The sequence below is a fragment of the Balaenoptera acutorostrata genome, chromosome 20 (assembly GCF_949987535.1).
Source record: "Balaenoptera acutorostrata chromosome 20, mBalAcu1.1, whole genome shotgun sequence".
Taxonomy (NCBI): Eukaryota; Metazoa; Chordata; class Mammalia; order Artiodactyla; family Balaenopteridae; genus Balaenoptera; species Balaenoptera acutorostrata.
In genome coordinates this window covers 62185775-62203684 of record NC_080083.1, presented here as the reverse complement: position 1 = coordinate 62203684, position 17910 = coordinate 62185775, and the positions used below count along the sequence as shown (strand labels likewise).

The 17910-nt window shown below is 56.3% G+C and overlaps 1 protein-coding gene across 3 annotated transcripts in view; it reads right to left on the bottom strand.

Annotated features, from left to right (window-relative positions):
• The window catches only part of WIPI1 (WD repeat domain, phosphoinositide interacting 1), a 30938-nt gene that overhangs the window by 1732 nt on the left and 11296 nt on the right, over positions 1-17910 (bottom strand). For 2 of the 3 annotated variants that reach the window (XM_057536962.1, XM_057536964.1), the window contains 7 exons: positions 12367-12464; positions 11625-11717; positions 10867-10937; positions 9630-9737; positions 3615-3779; positions 2713-2820; positions 1976-2094 (listed from right to left, as the gene is read on the bottom strand). In XM_057536962.1, the coding sequence (XP_057392945.1) occupies positions 1976-2094; positions 2713-2820; positions 3615-3779; positions 9630-9737; positions 10867-10937; positions 11625-11717; positions 12367-12464 (762 nt within the window). Of the gene's footprint in view, positions 1-1450; positions 1552-1975; positions 2095-2712; positions 2821-3614; positions 3780-9629; positions 9738-10866; positions 10938-11624; positions 11718-12366; positions 12465-17910 lie in introns of all 3 variants that reach the window. The other variant, XM_057536963.1, reaches the window with a different exon arrangement.

Genomic DNA, 17910 nt, shown 5'->3' with positions numbered 1-17910 from the left:
GGTGTACGTATTATCTGATATAGGTTTTCTTTGGCAAGGGATCACCTTCTGAATGCCGATATCCAAATTCTGTAAATACAAGAGGTTTCGAGGTCTACTCTGATTACAGTTAAGTATCTAACAATCTAATAATCTTTTATAGCAGTCACAGACTTTTACCAAAATTGCTGATTCCATTAGATTCCACATGTATACCCACTGCATCTGACCTGCTCTGGTTCCCGGAAGATACAACTTCAGATAAATGACCACCAACTTTTGGGGGGGACAGAAAAGCCCCGCTATAGCGAGTAGGGGCAAGAGAACCCAAAAGCAAAACAACTGGTCTCTTGGGAGGTCTACTGGGAGACGTTTTTAAATGTATAATTAGTATTTTTAAGAATGACTGCTTTCCACCCCTAAAATGTAAACTTTACTGGTTGGCACTGTATTTGACAACCTATTAAAAGCCAGAAATGCCGATCTTAAGCTGCAACCCACAGAGCCCTTTGGGAAGTCAGGAACACGGCCCTGCAGTCCTGCACGAAGGGTCCCACAGCAGCTTCTGTTTTTCTTTTACTAGACTTACTAGATTGTCCTATGGATCTCTGCAAGAGAGAAGCCAGACCCGCACTCCATCCTTTGGCAAATGGAATCCAGCTGACCCAGAATCATGACCAAGAGAAAACACTGCAGCCCAAGACCTATGCCCAATGGCTACTTCTCTCTGCTTCCAGGAGGGACAGTCAGCTGACGCTCCAAGCCTTGGCCTAAACACTGCTTCCATCTCGAAACGACTTCAAGTGGACCGTCTGGGCTGTTTTCCGACTGAAGCTCCTAAGAGGGGTCCCTATGTTGCCCTGAACGGAAGCTTGAAGAATCAGAAGCAGGGGGACAAGCTTCTCTCCACCCAGGCTGCTGAGAGGAGGCACGCCCAGCGCCCGGCTAAGCCTGGGCGCTCGCTGCCAGGAGGGCTGAAGCAGGATGCTGGGGACCCCGGCCAGAGGCGCCCGGGGGGCTTCCCACCGCCGCTCCGCTCTCCGAGTGGCTGCTAAGTAACAGGGGTCGGTCCCGCCAGAGCCGGAGGAGGGCGAGCGCCCAGCCCTGTCAGAGCGTCACCTTCAGCATCACAAGAGCAGCGATACTCTGCTCAGAGCACCTCAGGAACCGCGGGAAACTAAGAGCTTAGGTGGACAAGTTTCTCCCTGTGAGCAGCAGAGAGAGTGCCAAAGAAGCAAAGGCAAGGGGTCCGGGCCTCTGAACGCGGGGAGGCCGCCAAGGCTCCCCGGGCGAGTACGTGGATATCCTACCACTGTCGGGGGGGCTAGTCTGGGGGCCTGAGGCTTCCCGGGTGTTAGGGGAGGAGCAGCTGTTACAGACGGGACAGCAGGGAAAGGACTCGGCCCCGCGCACAGGCGCGGCTCCTGTCTACGCGCGCGGACTGGCGCCCTTAGGGGTTCCCGACGCTCACAGGCGGGAACTCGTTCTCGTCATCGAGACACACCGGCCCCGCCGCAAACTCGTGTTCGGGGATGACCTCTCCTCGGAGCGCCCCGCCATCCTCAGAATAACCTGGAAACCAACAGTGAGACGTGAGAGAAGCCACGGGGTCTGTCCTTAGGCCGCGACCCCGGGGCCGGGCCCCAGCAAAGTGAGCACCCGGGGACCCGCGGGACAGACTGTGCTTCCGACGAGTCCGAATCCTCACCGTTTACGGCCCGAAGCCCCTGGGCGGCTGGTCTCCTCCCCCCGCCCGCCCCCGGCTCCTCCAACTTTCCACCTGATTACAAACCGTCCAGGAGGCAAAGGGTTCCCACTACTTGTTGGGGAGGCGACCACTGGGGGCTCTGCTGGCCCTGTTCTGGGACCCGCGTTTAAGGCTATGCCCACGGCCTCATCTGGAGGAGACACGTGGTTCGGGGGAGCGCTCCGTCCACAGGCAGTGGTGACGGGAGAAGAGGGCCGCTGTCGCACAGGTCCCCCCGTGCCCACTCACCTGGCACCGTGGAGGCTGCAGATGGGCTTGATCTGGCTACAGTTGCTGCATAAGACTGAGGTAATGAAGGTCTGAGGTCATTTTCTTTATTCTCATCGGCAGTTCCTGAGCCAAGCAAGCTAATTGCAGTGATGAAGCGGGGGAAGGAAGAGACAAAGAGGTCACCTCACGCCCAGGACGCTTCCAACAGGCAAAGCACCCGGAAGCCCGTGCTGGGCCCCTGGAGTTCAGGGCATACACCTGTCAGTTCCCTGCCAGGTCAGCATGGACTAGCCTGACCTTCACCTGCCAATCACGGGATTTCTCATCTCTGGCGTTTAGTAAACCGAGATCGGTCCTGTGCTTCTCCTGGCACGCGCAGGCAAGGGCACCCGGGAGCCCCAGGTGAGGGGGCAGTGGCAGCTCGGGGCACCCTGTCCGCAGCAGGAGGTCGCCCTGCCCTTGGCCGCAGAGGTCAGGAGAACGTCTCAATTCAGTTTGATACACGGCTCTGAGCGCCTGTTACGTCTGAGGGACCCCGGGAGGAGGAGGGCCCAGCAGGGAGATCCCATTTTGCATGCTATTGAGCCCCACGTGAGCCCAGCACCGAGCAGGGCCCCCTCTGGCTCTGCCCCTGGGCCCGCCCCTGAAGGAGGAAGGGGAGCCAGAGCCCTGAGGCTGGTCGCTCTTCTGGGCTGAGGGGCGCACAACACAGCCGGCTCTTGAAAGGCCAGCTTTCTGAAAACTGGGCTCTTCACCTGTGGGTCTTGATTAAGACGCAGTCTCCTCCATCCTGAGGGTCCAAGTTGTAGATGTAAAGGTGTCCACTGGATGATGCCACCAGGAGCCTCGGCAGCTTCTGGATCCTAAGGGCCAAGAAGACGTGCTGGGACGACAACGTACATGGCGGCAGACCCGCTTCCAGGGACGAAGCCCCCACCCCCACCCCCCTGGGAGCATCACCGGCGTCTTGTCCCGACATCCACGAACCCGCAGCCCGCTGACCCCAGAGTCTGGGTTTCTGGTGATTTCCTTGCGTTGTGTCCTAGGGATCTAGCTTGAGGATGACTTCTTGTCTTTGACCATAATTGTGTGGGTGAGACAAAAGGATATGCATACACCCTGCTGCTCTGTGAGGTTCCCCTGCCAACAAAAGCGTCCGCCTACCTGCCTTATGTGTGTCTCTGCCTTTAACAGCAGAAGGAAGGACGCAGGTGCAAAACTGGCCCCCATCTTTGCTGGCTAGTTTTACAAAATTTTTCAAATGTTCGGCTTTAATAAACACTTTTTAATGTCTTAGATAAAACACCTGTCGACCCCATAGGTATCTGGACCTAGACTTTGGAACCAGAGCCTTTTGACATAATTCCGTGAAAATGGGAACTGTCTTCAAGACAGTGTCACTGGAACGAGAGGGTTAAAATTCCCATGGCAGCTTCCAGCTCAGCTTCCCAGCCCCCGGAGAAAGGGTCCCACCGGACGGGAAAGCAGCTGGCCGGCCGCGGGGTGTGCCGCGGGTCCTGGCCTTGCGTGCCCTTCTTGGCTCCCTTCTCTTGCCTTTCTTCTAAACCTGTGTGTGTGTCTGGGGCAAGTAAACCTGTGCTTTGGGGAAGCAAATCTGTAATGGTTTGTGCCTGATGAGGGGTGGCGCTGCACGTACGTAGAGAGGGTGCAGATGTTCCTGTGCCCAGAGAAGCCCAGGCGCCCGGTGGCAAAGGCCCTGTCCTGGTTCATCATGTCGGACACCTGGGTGGGGAGGTAGTTGGTCGCAGCCATGAACATCTTTCCCACGTAGCTGGTCCAGGTCGAGGGCTCCTCTGGTTGGCTGGGGAGCAAGGCACAGGCGAGGGTGAGGCCGAGCCGCCCCCTGGCAGCCGTCCAACATCCCCGGCCGACGCCGGGAGCCGCGCTCACCGCAGCGGGAAGGGACTGTGCCCTGGCGTGACGTCCCGCCCACCCGAACGCTCGGGACGTGCCGCTCCGGCCGTACCCAGAGGGCGTCAAGGGCTCGCGCGTCCTTCGGAAGAGCCGTTGCCCAGCCGTTAAGAGGTTCCCGGTGCGACGGCCTTCCTGCATCAAGCGAGCTCAATCTGACCATCAGTCTGATTTCTAGGTCCCTGGAAGGGGGCTGGGCAGCGAGTGAGCTGGAATCAGTCCCTGCACTCTGTAACCTAAGCCCCGGCCTGTTCTGGGCTCACGGAAGAAAAGAACAGGCCGATCTCAGCGTCAAGGCCTCCCAGCCAGACTGCGTGGGAAGCAAACCTCCGGGCAAGATGCTTGGACAGGTGTTTGGTTACAGCCCTCGAGCCACCTGGGTGGGTGCTGGCAACGCACAAAGGTGGGGGGAATTCAGAGGGACCCGGTGTGCCCCCTGCAGTCCCCGCGCCCCATCCTGGCGTCTCTGGCAGACAAGGGGGATGGCTCTGTGGTGAGACGCGGGTGGGCAGGGTGGACACTCGCCTCTGAGCCGAGCGGCCCGGCGAAGACCAGGGTGGCCGCGTGCGCCCCAGGCACCCCGGCCGAGAGGCCGCTTGTCCCGGGGACGCATGCTGGCGAGGGACACGGCCCGCAGCTCCGAAGCCCTGGGGCTTGTTCCCCCCTGTGGCCACCTGGACAAACCTCCCTGGGCCTCGAGGGTCTCGTCTGGGGGCGACGGGTGCTTCCAGGCTCCCGCCGTCCCCCTCACCTCCTGAGCGTCGTGGGACACACCTGCGCGGCTCGCCCTGGCACGCGGCGCCGAGGGTGGGGAGTCACGGGGAGGTACCGACCACACCCAGGTCCTGCATCCGAGGCGGGGCGCAGCACAGATGTAGAAGGGAGGAGGCGTGAGCGCCCCAGGACAGGGCCCAGGCCGGGCGACTCCAAGACCGCAGAGGAGGGAGGGGTGGAGGGCGCTCCTTCCCCCCTCACATCCCGCCGTCCTCACTGGGGACGACGGGGACCATCAGGGTCCCCTGCCCGTGAGAACTAAAGCAGCAGCGCAGCGTGGGGCTGGCGCACGGCGAGTGCTCTCTCATAAGAGGGCGTCTCTGGGGCTGGCGGGACTGAAGAGGCTTGGGGGGTGGTCGCCGGGCTGGGCCCCGAGGCAGGTCTGTCTCCGAGCGGGGTGGGGGCAGCAGGAGGAGGGCCCATCAGAGGCTCCGGACACGCGTCCAAGAGTCAGGGCCACGCTGGGCCGGCCCAGGGGGCAGAGGCAGGGAGGCCTCAGCTCAGGCAAGGTGCGGCGAGAAAAGCCTCGATATCATACGGCGCTTGCTGTTCTTTCTGACTCACTTTGCTTAGTCTGACCATCTATAGCAATCTAAACCGCGACCCAGATGAACTCATCTACAACACAGAAACAGATTCACAGACACAGAGAAGAGGCTGGTGGTTGCCGACGGGGAGGGGTGGGCAAGGGATGGGGTGGGAGGGTGGGATGAGCAGAGGCAAACTCTTGTGTACAGGATGGAGAAACAGCAAGGCCCTACTGTAGAGCACAGGGGACTGCATTCCACATCCTGGGATGAACCAGAAGGGAAAAGAATATGAGAAAGAATGTGTGTGTGTGTGTGTGTGTGTGTGTAACTAAATCACTGAGCTGTACAGCAGACATTAACACAGCATGGTAAATCAGCTCTACTTCGGGACTTCCCTGGTGGTCCAGTGGTAAAGAATCCGCCTTCCAATGCAGCGGACGCGGGTTCGATCCCTGGTCGGGGAACTAAGATCCCACATGCCGCGGGGCAACGAAGCCCACGTGCCGCAAATTACAGAGCCCATGTGTTCTGGAGCCCGCGCACCGCAAAGGAAGATCCCGCGTGCCGCAACTGAGACCCGATGCAGCCAAAAATCAAACAAAAAACCACTATACTTCAACGTGTATTTGATATCTCTATAGTGATTGAGAAAACAATAATGCAGATTAAATTTCTAACTGTGTTGTGTCTGCAGCCATTATGTTGTGAATGCCAAAGACAAAGAAATATTCCTCTAGTTGTTTGGGAAATGGGAGGGAGGGAGGGAGGGAAGGAGGGAGGGAGGGAAGGAAGGAAGGAAGGCAGGCCTCGAACGCCAGGCTGGAGGATCTGGGACTTTACTCCTGAGGGCAAAGGGGAATGAAGGTGTCTGAGGACGCAGGGGCATGTTCCAAGGATTAGTCCAGCAAGAAGACGTATGATGGTCAGAAGAGGCTACAAGGAGTGAGACCGAGGAAGGGAGGCCCGGGTCAGGGCGGTGGCCAGAGAGGTGGGAGCGAGGCAGAGGCACAGTCATCTCGTGCGGGACGAGTCATCACTTCATGGCCAGGGCGGGCTGGGGGGATGTGGAGAGTGACGGAAGGTGTATTCCTGGTGACCTGAGACGGACAGAAGCAGGTGAGCCTGGAGGCGGAAGTGAGCCCAAGTGGCCACTTCCCACCTTAAGCACCAATAAGAGACTCGGATGGAGATGTGACCAAGGCAGCGGCGTGGGGTCCCTGGATCCCGGGACCTGGGGGTGGCAGGGCGTCTGGATGGTTCTGCCGCCACGGGGGCCCGAACCCAGCATGACTGAGGACGGATTAAAGCTCCAGCAGAGAGTGGGGCCTATGGTGTAGAGGCTGTCCGAGAAGGGATAGAAACGTCCAGAAGACAGATGACATCTATTTAAAAGCTTAGAGGGCGAGCAGCGTGCTTTGGGGCACGCACACACGGGGGCGGATGCTGGAAGGGCTCCAGGCACAGTGAGGAGCGAGGGGGGGCAGCATCTAGTGTTTCACGCCCCTGCGGGGCCAAGGTTCCAGAGAGGACGCGAGAGCAGCCCCTGGCCAGCGGCCGGAGCCAGGGCCCAACGGTCACTGGGTGCCCCGGGAGGGAGGGAGGGAGCTCCAGACAGTGTGGGACAGAGGCCAGCACCATGTCACACACACACAGACACACACACACACACAGACACACAGAGAGACACAGAGACACACACACAGACACACATACAGACACACAGAGACACAGAGACACACACAGAGACAGACACAGAGAGACACACAGACACACACAGACACACACACACAGAGACACAGAGACACACACACAGACAGACACACACACAGAGACACATACACAGAGACACATAGACACACACACACACAGATACACAGATACACACACAGAGACACACACACAGACACACACAGACACACACACAGAGACACAGACACACACACACAGACACACATACAGACACACAGAGACACATACACAGAGACACATAGACACACACACACACACACAGATACACAGATACACACACAGAGACACACACAGAGACACACACACAGAGACACAGACACACACACAACGGGGGCCGGGTTCTGCATCTCCCTGAGCGGGTGGAAGGGCTCTTCCCGTGGAAGCCCCACTCGCGGGGGGGAGCCGGCCTCTCGTGGTACCCGGCGAGGCCCAGCAGAGGAGGCCACACCTGGGACACGGAGCTGAGCGTCGCGGAGTCGCCTCCTGGCGGGGTGAGATGCGGCGCTTTCACGCAGACCCCGGGTTTGGAGACGGAGGCCGGCTCCAGGCGAGACGCGGAACTTCTCTGAACCCGTTCCCTCAGTCGTGAGGCTCCCAGCCCGCCTGCCTTCTGGAAGCGCCTGGGCAGCGAGGGGCCGGAGAGCGTCGGGAGGCGCGGGACCCGGACAAGCGGCCCTGCTGCTGAGGCCACCACCGCCTTCTGGGCGCCCCTGAGCTAACCGCGAACACGTCACGTTTCCATTTCCTACAGCGACCCTGGGGGGGTGTCAGGAGACACGCGGTGTCCGAAGGCCCCCTAGGAAGGTGTGAGTTGTGTCCTGGGCTGCGCGGGGCAGGGTCTGGGCCCCAGGGGCAGGCTGGGTGACGTGGCACTGCCACGGCCGAGGCCCGGGTGGAGGAGACCCTTCACCGCTTTCCCAGGAGAAACGGGCTGCACACCTGTGCACCTGCACTGGTGCCCACACGACAGCGGGCGGATTCCCTAGGAGGGGCCCCAGGGTGCCACGGCCTGGTCCCCGGAGCCTGTGCCAGCGAGGAGGCCGCAGCCCCGTGACTGTGTCACGTCGTACGGCCCAGGTGACTGTGGGGGGAGATGATCCGGACGGCTTTAGCCAATTGCACGAGCCTTAAAAGCAGAGGGCTTTCCCCAGCCAGAGGCAGGAGGGAAATTCAGAGGAATCAGGAGCTTGAGAAGGAATCGGCGCGACCTTGCTGGTTTGAAGGCCGTGTGAGGAGGGACGAGGAGCCGGAGGCCATTCGGGGGGCAGGGGCTTCGCTGCTGCAACGCAAGGGCCTGAATTCCTGCCGATGACCAGGACGACCCGGAACGGGGAGGGCCCCAAGCTCAGGCAGGCGGTGGGCAACACCTGCACCGCAGCCTCGCGACCCTGAGTGCAGCCCGAGCCCTGCCACCCCGGGCGGCCGACCCTGCCTGGCAGCACCACGGGGCCGTGAACGCGTGCTGCTTTATGCCATGAAGTTGGTGACGATCTATTGCAGCGGCAACAGGAAACAGACACGCGCACCCCTGGCTGCAGCCCAGCACACGCTGTACGCTGTCGACCCCGCTCCTCTCCTCTCACGGGCACAGCGGCAGCCCTGGAAGGATCTGCCAGGCCCTCAGTGCTGGGGGTGACGAATACACGCAGACCCCGGAGACGCTGCAGGGTCAGCTCCAGACCGCAGCGATAAAGCATGTCGCACACGTGCGTATAAAAGTGATGTTTACACTATCCTGCAGTCTAGTAAGCGTGCAGTGGCATGATGTCTAAAAAACAACCTGCGGGACTTCCCTGGTGGTCCAGTGGTTAGGACTCCGTGCTTGCATTGCAGGGGGCATGGGTTCAGTCCCTGGTCGGGGAACTAAGATCCTGCATGCCTCACGGCACGGCCAAAAAAGAAAGTACAGTACTTGGAGCCAGATTACAGAGATTCGTATCTGAGCCCCACCTCAAAAAAACTCAATTTGATAAAACAAAAAAAAAATGTGCATTCCTTATTTCTGACCATCATGTGGGCCTTCAGTGAGTCGTAATCTTTTTGCAATGGTAACATCAAAGATCACTGATCACAGGTCACCACGACAAATAGAATAATCATGAAAAAGCTTGAAAAATGTTGAAGATGATCAAAACATGACACAGAGACACAAAGTGAGCAAAGGCTCTGGGGAAAATGGCACTGATGGACTTGCTCGAGGCAGGGCTGCCACAAACCTTCAGTTTGTAAAAAACGCAGAATCTGCGAAGCACAACAAAGCTCGAAGCGACAACACGAGGTTGGCCTGTGCATCACGGTATTTGTAGCGAGACTAGCAAACACTCTCTAGCGTTTACTCCGTGTCCGGCACGACGCTGCGTGCCTTCAGTCCAGGCACTCACAACAGGCCTAAGAGGAGTATATGATCATTAATATTTTAGGTTTGGCGGACGAGGAAATAGGAGTACAGACAGATTAGATCACCTGCCCGAGGTCTCGCCGCTCACACGGGGCAGAGCCGGGCTGCAAACTCAGGAGCGCGACCCCAGCTCACATCACCTAGTCTTTGCTGACACTCACTCCCCATGTTGGTGGGGACAGAACGAGTAAAGCCAAGTCCGTGGCGTTGACAGAGAGAAGAAGTCACGTGCGCTGGCAGGACAACCAGGATCTGACTCCTTTAGTGTAACGAGCGTTTCGTGTCCTACCTGTTGGCGAGGTGCTCCAGCTTGAAGATGTGTACAGTCTCCGTGTTGCTTGAAGCACAGAGGAGTTGCGAGTCCATGCTGAAAGCCAGAGAGCTGATCGTCACGTACCTGGAAACACAGCCACACAGGGATGGGTGAGCCTGGGGAACGAGGGTAACAGCCTGAGAGTACAAAAGTCAGCTCCACGTATATATGTAAGAAAACCTAGATGTATCCCGAAGAGTTTGAGCACAGGCAGACCTCGTTTTATTGGGCTTCGCTTTAGGATGCTTCGCATATACTGCGTTTTTTTTTTACAAACTGAACGTTTGTGGCAGCCCTGCCTCGAGCAAGTCCATCGGTGCCATTTCCCCCACAGCCTTTGCTCGCTTCGTGTCTCTGTGTCACGTTTTGATCACCTTCAACATTTTTCAAGCTTCTTCATGATTATTCTATTTGTCGTGGTGACCTGTGATCAGTGGTCTTTGGTGTGACGACTGCAAACAGATTACGACTCGCTGAAGGCCTGGATGATGGTCAGCGTTGTTTAGCAATACAGCATTTTTAAAATTAAGGCATGTACATTTTTTTTTAGACTCATGCCATCATCGCACACTTAACAGACTGCAGAATAGTGTAAACATCACTTTCATAGGTACGAGGAAACCAAGAAATGTGCGTGACGCGCTTTATGGTGATACTGGCTTTACTGCGGTGGTCTGGGATGGAACCCACGCCATCTCCGAGGTCTGCCTGTGTTTTCTAAAATCCCTTCGACACTGTATCGTTCATACTTTGAAATTAACATCGGAAAGAGTCACACTGGGTCGCTTCTCAGGTGAGAAGAAACCAAGCATCGCCCCTTCCGGTCACGTTGGAAGCCTTCCGTCTGCGAGCCCTACAGCGGATAGGACCCAGACCATCACACTTTTCTATTCCGCGGGAGGAGAATCCGCAGTTACTTTCGGGCCGCGACTCCCTCGCCCGTCTCACTTCTCCGCGACGGGCCGCCCTTGGCCGCGTCAAGAAAGGGCTCCCCAGGCTGGAGGCCCAGGTCACAAAGCCCCCTCGGCTCTCAGGTGTTCTGAGTGCTCAGCGGGGCCTCTAGTCAGTCACCTGAGAAAGGACCATCATCCCCCCTCCCGGGCAGGGCGAGGGGCGCACAGAGCCCCTCTGTCCTCTCCCCGGACGGCTGCCAGCCGTCCGCCGCAGGACCCCTGTGCGCACTCTACAATGGGTTTGTACGATGAGCACAGACCTTTTCATGCCTCTCCGAAACTCATAGAGCTTCTGCCCATCGGGAACCGAGAACACCCGGATGACAGTGCCCTGGAAGAGAAAGCAGGTAGGCGTTTCGCACCGTGAACAGCTTCAGGCAGACACGTCCCTTTGGAGACGAGCCTGTTTGCTTGGCTTTGAGCGTCTGTCTCAGGAGAGGAAGCACCCAGGGCCGTGCACAGAGGCTCTTCTGCGTGCGTGCCGCATAAACCGTTCTTGGAAGGCGAGTAGAACAGCCCCTGTCTCCCTGCCCCTCCCCACCCGAGCCCAAGGCGCTGGCGCGCCCGTTCAGTCTGCTCTGGCCCCCGCAGACATTCAATCTCTGCCCGTCAAAAATACACCTGTTTTCCGTGGCATCTGAAATTCAACTCGATCACCTTCCCTGGTTATTCCAGACGGAAGATGTCAGTCTCTCCTGCTGAACAGCCAAGCGTTTTGTTTCTACTGTGTTTATGGAACGCGGCATCTCTCCGTATCTGTGATGATGGGCACGCACGTTTCTTAATCAGACCGCAAGGTTCTGGGCAAAGCGGCTTGTGCCCTGCACAGCAGAGGCCCTTGGTCGGCCGAGTTAATAAACGCAGCGCCTCACGCAGGGGCCGGAAGGCCTCCCTCCGGAGTGAGGTCTGAGCGCTGGGGTCACCGGGCCCCTTCCACCAGCTCTTTGGGGCCCAGCGCCCCCGGGACCCCGCCCCCCCTTCCCCCAGCAGGAGGCGGGCGAGCCCCTGAGGAACTCACTTTCTCGGAGGCGCTGGCCAGTCTGGAGCCCGAGGCGTTGAAGGCAATGGCGGCCAGCGCCCCCTCGTGGGCAGCAATGGTGCAGACTGTCTTCTGTTGGCGAAAAGGAAAACGGAGGTTGATGCTGGGGCAGAGGGAGGACGCTTTTCGTCTCCTCTCCCTCCTCCTTCCTTCCGAGACACCCTCCCTCCTCTGCTGGGTTCCCTGTTTCCCTCTTTCCACCAGGCCGTATGCACAGAAGCTGCACGTGGCTTCCCGGTGTATCTAGAGGCTGCTGCAAGGGCTGCTGCGTTTCTGTCCCTTTTCCTGCCCTCGGGGAGATGGGCGACCAGCCGCGTGGCCAGAGCGGCGATGTGACCGTGGTCTCCGTGATGCGGCTCTAGGGCCCGGCTTCCTGCAGCAATCCTGCCCGCTCTGTGAAGCTCGGAGAGCAGAGGACAGGATATGGGACACGGCTGCACGCTGTCGCAGGCCGCGCCACGGCCCGGCAGGACGCACTCAACCCCGCGATGGCCCCCAGCGGCCACGGCGTCTGTCCGGGCCTGGCAGGCTGCCTTGTGGCTACGTGGACGGACGGCGATGAGGGCAAAGGGCATGACCTTCCCGTCCACACCCCACAGCGGTGGCCGGAGCTGCTTGCGCCTCTGCACTTCGCCCCCCGGCCACCGAGCCCGCCCCTCACCTGAAACTGACCACGCGGCCCGGCAGGGGGCTGGGCCGGCCGGAGTCACCGCCAACTCACCAGGGCGTGTCCGTCGTAGAGCACGATCTCGCCTGTCGTCCGGCTCCCAGGATAGGCCACGTAGGAATTGGAATGGTTGATGGACAGGGCACACAGACCTGGCGGAGAGCAAACCGCACGTGAGAAGCCGGCGTCCACGCCCGGGAAGGGCATCTGGACGCGGCACCACCACAGCGCCACCTGCTGGCGAGGGGAGGAGCGGCCCTGCAGACCTCGACTCCCAGTTGATTCTTCTGATCCAAGGACCCTGATCAAGTAAATTCCCGGGACGACCTCGTGACTGGACACTGACCGTGTCCACGCCACAGCTGAGAGGTCGGAAGTGAGACTATTTTAAACGTTCTTCTTCGCACTGTGCCCCAGGGCCTTGAAGCAACATCTACTTCTCTTCCAATTCCGTTACCCTCTGGGCTACAAGCTCCTCACTGAAATAAAGGGCAGCTTGTGGTGGCCTTTCTGCAGGTGATTAAATGTCATTTTAAATTGGAGGGTGGGGAGGCTGGGTGGCTTGAGGGGAGGACCTATTTATAAATTGTTTCAGAGCCAAATGTCCTGCCTCGATAAGGCAAATGGGCCCCTCCAGAGGGGAAATTCACTTGAGGGCAGCGAAGATGGTGTGTCTGCCGTCGGGACAAACAAAAGAAACAGGACATGTTGGATTTAAGAGGCTTCAACAATATTCTGGAAGAGTAAACACCAAGTCAAACCACTGAACCAAACCTAAGCCATTTTTATTTACATGGGGATTGGAGGGGCGGGGGAGGATCCTAATAGCATTTAAGAAAAGGATTTTCACAACAGTGGTTTCCATTCATAGGGGTGTACGTGACAGAAGTGAATTCACGGAATTACCCGAACCAGAAGCATTACCAGAATAGGAACTTCGAGATCAGGCAAGAGAGGCCCTTTTTAAATAGAAAAGGTAGCTTTGTTACAGGTTAGTCTGTTAAATGGGTTTCTTGTAAAAGCATAAGAGAAACTTCAGATCAGGCTAAAATGGACCTGACCCTCATCTGTTGGGGGCAGAGAAGAGGTTAAAACAAAAGCAAACGTCGAGAATGGGAACCAAGGTCCGGCCTCCTGCTCGGGCTTTGCCGAGGACCCACCAGGCTGTGCCCTTATCACCTGCCAGGCAGCTGTGGGAGGAGGGTGACAGCCCAGCGCCCTTTCCCGCAGGCTCCCTGCAGGGTCACCTGTACAGGGTCACCCGGCCTTAGAAGAGACCACTCATGCCTTCTCAGTTTTGCTGAATGTTACACCCCCATGACTTATTTTTTAACTGAAAGTTTGTACCTTTTGACCCCATTCAACCATTTCACACCTCTCTTCCCCCTGACCCCCAGCCTCTGGTAACCACCAGTCTGTCCTCTGCATCTGTGAGCTTGTTTGTTTTGTTTGAAGATTCCACATATAGGTGAGATCATATGGTATTTGTCTTTCTCTGCCTGACTGAATTCACGTAGCGTGATGCCCTCAAGGTCCATCCACGTCGTTACAGTGGCAAGATTTCATCCTTTTTTATGGCTGAGTAGTATTCCATTATGTCTATACGCCACACCTTCTTTATCCACTCATCCATCGATGGACACTTAGGTTGTTCCCATGTCTTGCCTGTTGTAAATATTGCTGCAATGAACATTGGGCTGCAGATATCTTTTTGAGTTAGTGTCTCCATTTTCTTTGGATAAATACCCGGAAGTGGGATTGCTTAACCATAAGGCAGCTCAGTTTTTAGTTTCTTGAGGATCCTCCACACTGTTCTCCACAGCGGCTGCACCAATTTACATTCCCACCAACAGTGCACGAGGGCTCCCTTTTCTCCACACCCTTGCCAACACTTGTCTCTTGTCTTTTATTTATTTATTTATATATTTATTTTTGGCTGTGTTGGGTCTTCGTTTCTGTACGAGGGCTTTCTCTAGTTGCGGCAAGCGGGGACCACTCTTCATCGCGGTGCGCGGGACTCTCACTGTCGCGGCCTCTCGTTGCAGAGCACAGGCTCCAGACGCGCAGGCTCAGTAGTTGTGGCTCACGGGCCCAGCTGCTCTGCGGCATGTGGGATCTTCCCAGATCAGGGCTCGAACCCGTGTCCCCTGCATTGGCAGGCAGATTCTTAACCACTGTGCCACCAGGGAAGCCCTTGTCTTTTTGATAATAGCCATTCTAATAGGTGTGAGGTGACCTTCAGAGTTGTATATTAAAATGTAAATATTTCCGGAAAGGAAGGAAGCTTAAACTTCTTCAGCTAACATGGAACTTCCTGTAACACCTAATGGAGAGTGAGTTGACACGAGATTCTGACAAGAAGGGGCCAAGGATGGTGGCGAGGGCAGGTACACCCTGCCACGTAACCACGTGCCTGACAGCCCTGCCTCTGGCTCGCACCTCGGCCAGCCCACCTGAATGTAGCCAAGGGGCCGTGCGTACCAACCTTTGCAACTTAATGACGGTCCCCAGAGATGCTGAACGTGAGCTCCTTTGGCTTCTTGTGGTCCAATTCTCAGACAAATCCACCCAGCTCTAAGAATGCACTTTATTTCTTGTGAAGCCCTCGAGGAAAGTAGGAAGACTTTGCTCTAGGCTTAGACATTCCTGTTCTACTCGTCTTCTGTTTCTGTCACAAGTGTCCCCTGAAACCCTTTATAGGAAGGGAAATGAGCCTTTTCTTTTTTTTCTTTTTTAAAATAAATTTATTTATTTATTTATTTTTGGTTGCATTGGGTCTCCGTTGCTGTGTGCGGGCTTTCTCTTGTTGTGGCGAGCGGGGGCTACTGTTTGCTGCGGTGTGCGGGCTTCTCATGGCAGTGGCTTCTCTTGTTGCGGAGCACGGGCTCTAGGCGTGCGGGCATCAGTAGTTGTGGCTCACGGGCTCCAGAGTGCAGGCTCAGTAGTTGTGGCGCACGGGCTTAGCTGCTCCGCGGCATGTGGGATCTTCCCGGGCCAGGGCTCGAACCCGTGTCCTCTGCATTGGCAGGTGGATTCTTAACCACTGCGCCACCGGGGAAGTCCCAGCCTTTTCTTTGATATTATTTTATAATAAAAAAGTGATAGTATACAAAATTTGTGGAGCCCAGCAAATATAAAGAAAGAGAAAAACAGAAAGCACCCGTAATTCTAAAACCCAGAGGCTTTTCACTATGCTCAATACTTGAGTATCTTTTCTTCCGGTCTTTTTCTTCTTTTCTTTTCTTACATACAAGGAGTTGGGTTTTGATGTGACTTTTGGACCCCAGACTTGACACGCGCGCTCGTAAATCGCGGTCAGCTAATCCCACTGAAATGGCTTGGCTGTAACCCTTCCGCAGCGGAGAAGAAAAACGCCTGATTTCCATTCAAGAACCAATGGCACCATTGGCTGGAATTACAAGGAAATCCTGTGGTTCTAAATCATTCTTACCTTGGTATTTATAGTATTATATGTCAAAATTAAAACAAGTTAACAGTGATTTATAAAATGCAGTTCCCTCTGGGTTGATTAATGGAATACGCTTTCCAGTTTTCAAAAATAGAGAGGAGAGAAATCGTCTCTGTACTTACAGATGCTCTATGCTACCATTTACCCCACCTGCATTACATTTTCAGAAAGAGCGCTGGCAGGGGAATAAACGGCTACTCTGTCCCATTATACACACTGCTGTGTGGTGTAGACTGCTCCCCCAGTACTCCGTGAAAGCCTGTAAGGCCGACAGCACCCCCAAGTTCTGCCGCTGGCGGATTTTTTTATGGAGATTTCCACCTTCAGCTGCTCAGGGCACAGACTGCTGTGCTAGCAGGAAATTAACTTCGGGCCCCGTCTGGACAAACCCTTTAAAGGAAGCAGCCTGCAGTCTCTGACACAACAGGAATGGGCATGACACAGACAGACAGAAGGAAGGAAATTTACAGCCGCGGCCGGTACTGAGCGTGAAGCAATCACAGGACTCTGTATATATCACGTATTCGAAGTTCACAAAGTCAAAAGACATTCAGAATTTGTGTGGCTAAGCCAGTCAGCCAAGAGGCCCCATCTCCCTGTGCACCCACGAAGATTCATCAAATCAAGGGCCAGAGTTTCCATCTCACAGCTTTTTGTTCAGAAAATACACGAGAGGGTGGGAACAAATAAAGGAGACTCCTGGCCTCTGAGGATCTTATCTTCGTGGTTTTGGCCGCTCAGAGTCTGCTGGGGGTCCTTGAGCGAGGGACGGGTCATGTCACTGCAGGGAAACTCTGACCTGTCCCGAGCCTGCCCTGCTGGCTGGAGATGGACATGATGCATGGAACCGGCCGGTGGTCGAGCCTGGCCGAGCCTCGTGTGCCCAGCAGATGGGACTTTGCTCTCACCCCCTCCCCGCCCTCGGGCAGTCCTCCCCATAATAACTCTGTGGGGTAAAAAGGATCGTCCCCATTTTACTGAAGTAGGAAGAGCTCAGGGGAAGCTGAGAGGATGATTATGAATGTCAGGATTTGAAACTGTATTGGCCTCTCTCTCCAAAGAACGTCAGAGGTGTAATAAGACACTCGTTTTGGTCTTTCAACCCATCCCTGGTCTTTCAGAAGGAAAGGCTAAATCTCTCCCCCAGCCCACTGGTAATGTTTACCTGAGGACACCTCCCATCATCTCTAAGTTGTCTTGAGATAAAACGATTCCCTTTGTGAGGCGCACACATCCTAACAGGAAGCACAAATGGCCCTACACCTGCAAACCTCCTTTCTCCCTGTTTAAACTGCAAAACTGAGGCCATCAGTGCGTTTTCTGAGCTAAGACAAATGGCTGCATTTGCTCGAAGTTAAGAGGAGACGGGCTTTTCGCGGAGGAACAGGTTTGGCCCTGAAGGCAGGCAGCACCATCCCCTGGGCTGAGCGGCTGACGGTGTGACCGCAGGAGTGAGGGGGGCTGACGGCTGCCCTGACCCGTGGGACGCCCGCTCGAAAGGCCGCTGGCGGTGCCCGGCTCCCCTCCTTTCAAAGAAACGGAGAGTCACAGGCAGCTTGTGAGCTTTCTGCCCACCTGGCATGTCCCCTGCCCCCCTGAGATGTCCCCTGCCTGTCTGGAATGTCCCTGCTCACCTGGCATGTCCCCTGACCCCCTGAGATGTCCCCTGTCCAAAGCCGCCAGGGTCCAGCCCAGGCCCGCGGCGCCTGTGGGTTCTGCTCGGACCCCACTCACCTCCCCCGCCCTGTCAGAAGAGCACATCTTCCTTTCAGCCGTCACCCCCTGGGTCCCAAACCTTCCAAAGACGCCAGGGCACTTGTGCACCATGTCCCATGGGTCTGGGGTTCCTGGTGTGTGGTCTGTACCTACAGTGCCTGCTATGGTCCCGGGCACGTAGCACGTCTGCAATAAACACTTTTCCAGATTAGTTCAACCTCTCATTCCTGAAAAACAGCACAAAACAAAACCAACCCCCCACCCCCGTCCCCGGCCACGGTTCCTTCACTTACCACCCTCCACCTCCACTTGTGAAACAGGCTTTAAAGTTGTTCTCTCACAGAGCTTTCTAACGGCCTCGATGGCTGTGATCTTTTCAAATACAGTACCGTTTTGTCAGGGCTGAAATTTTA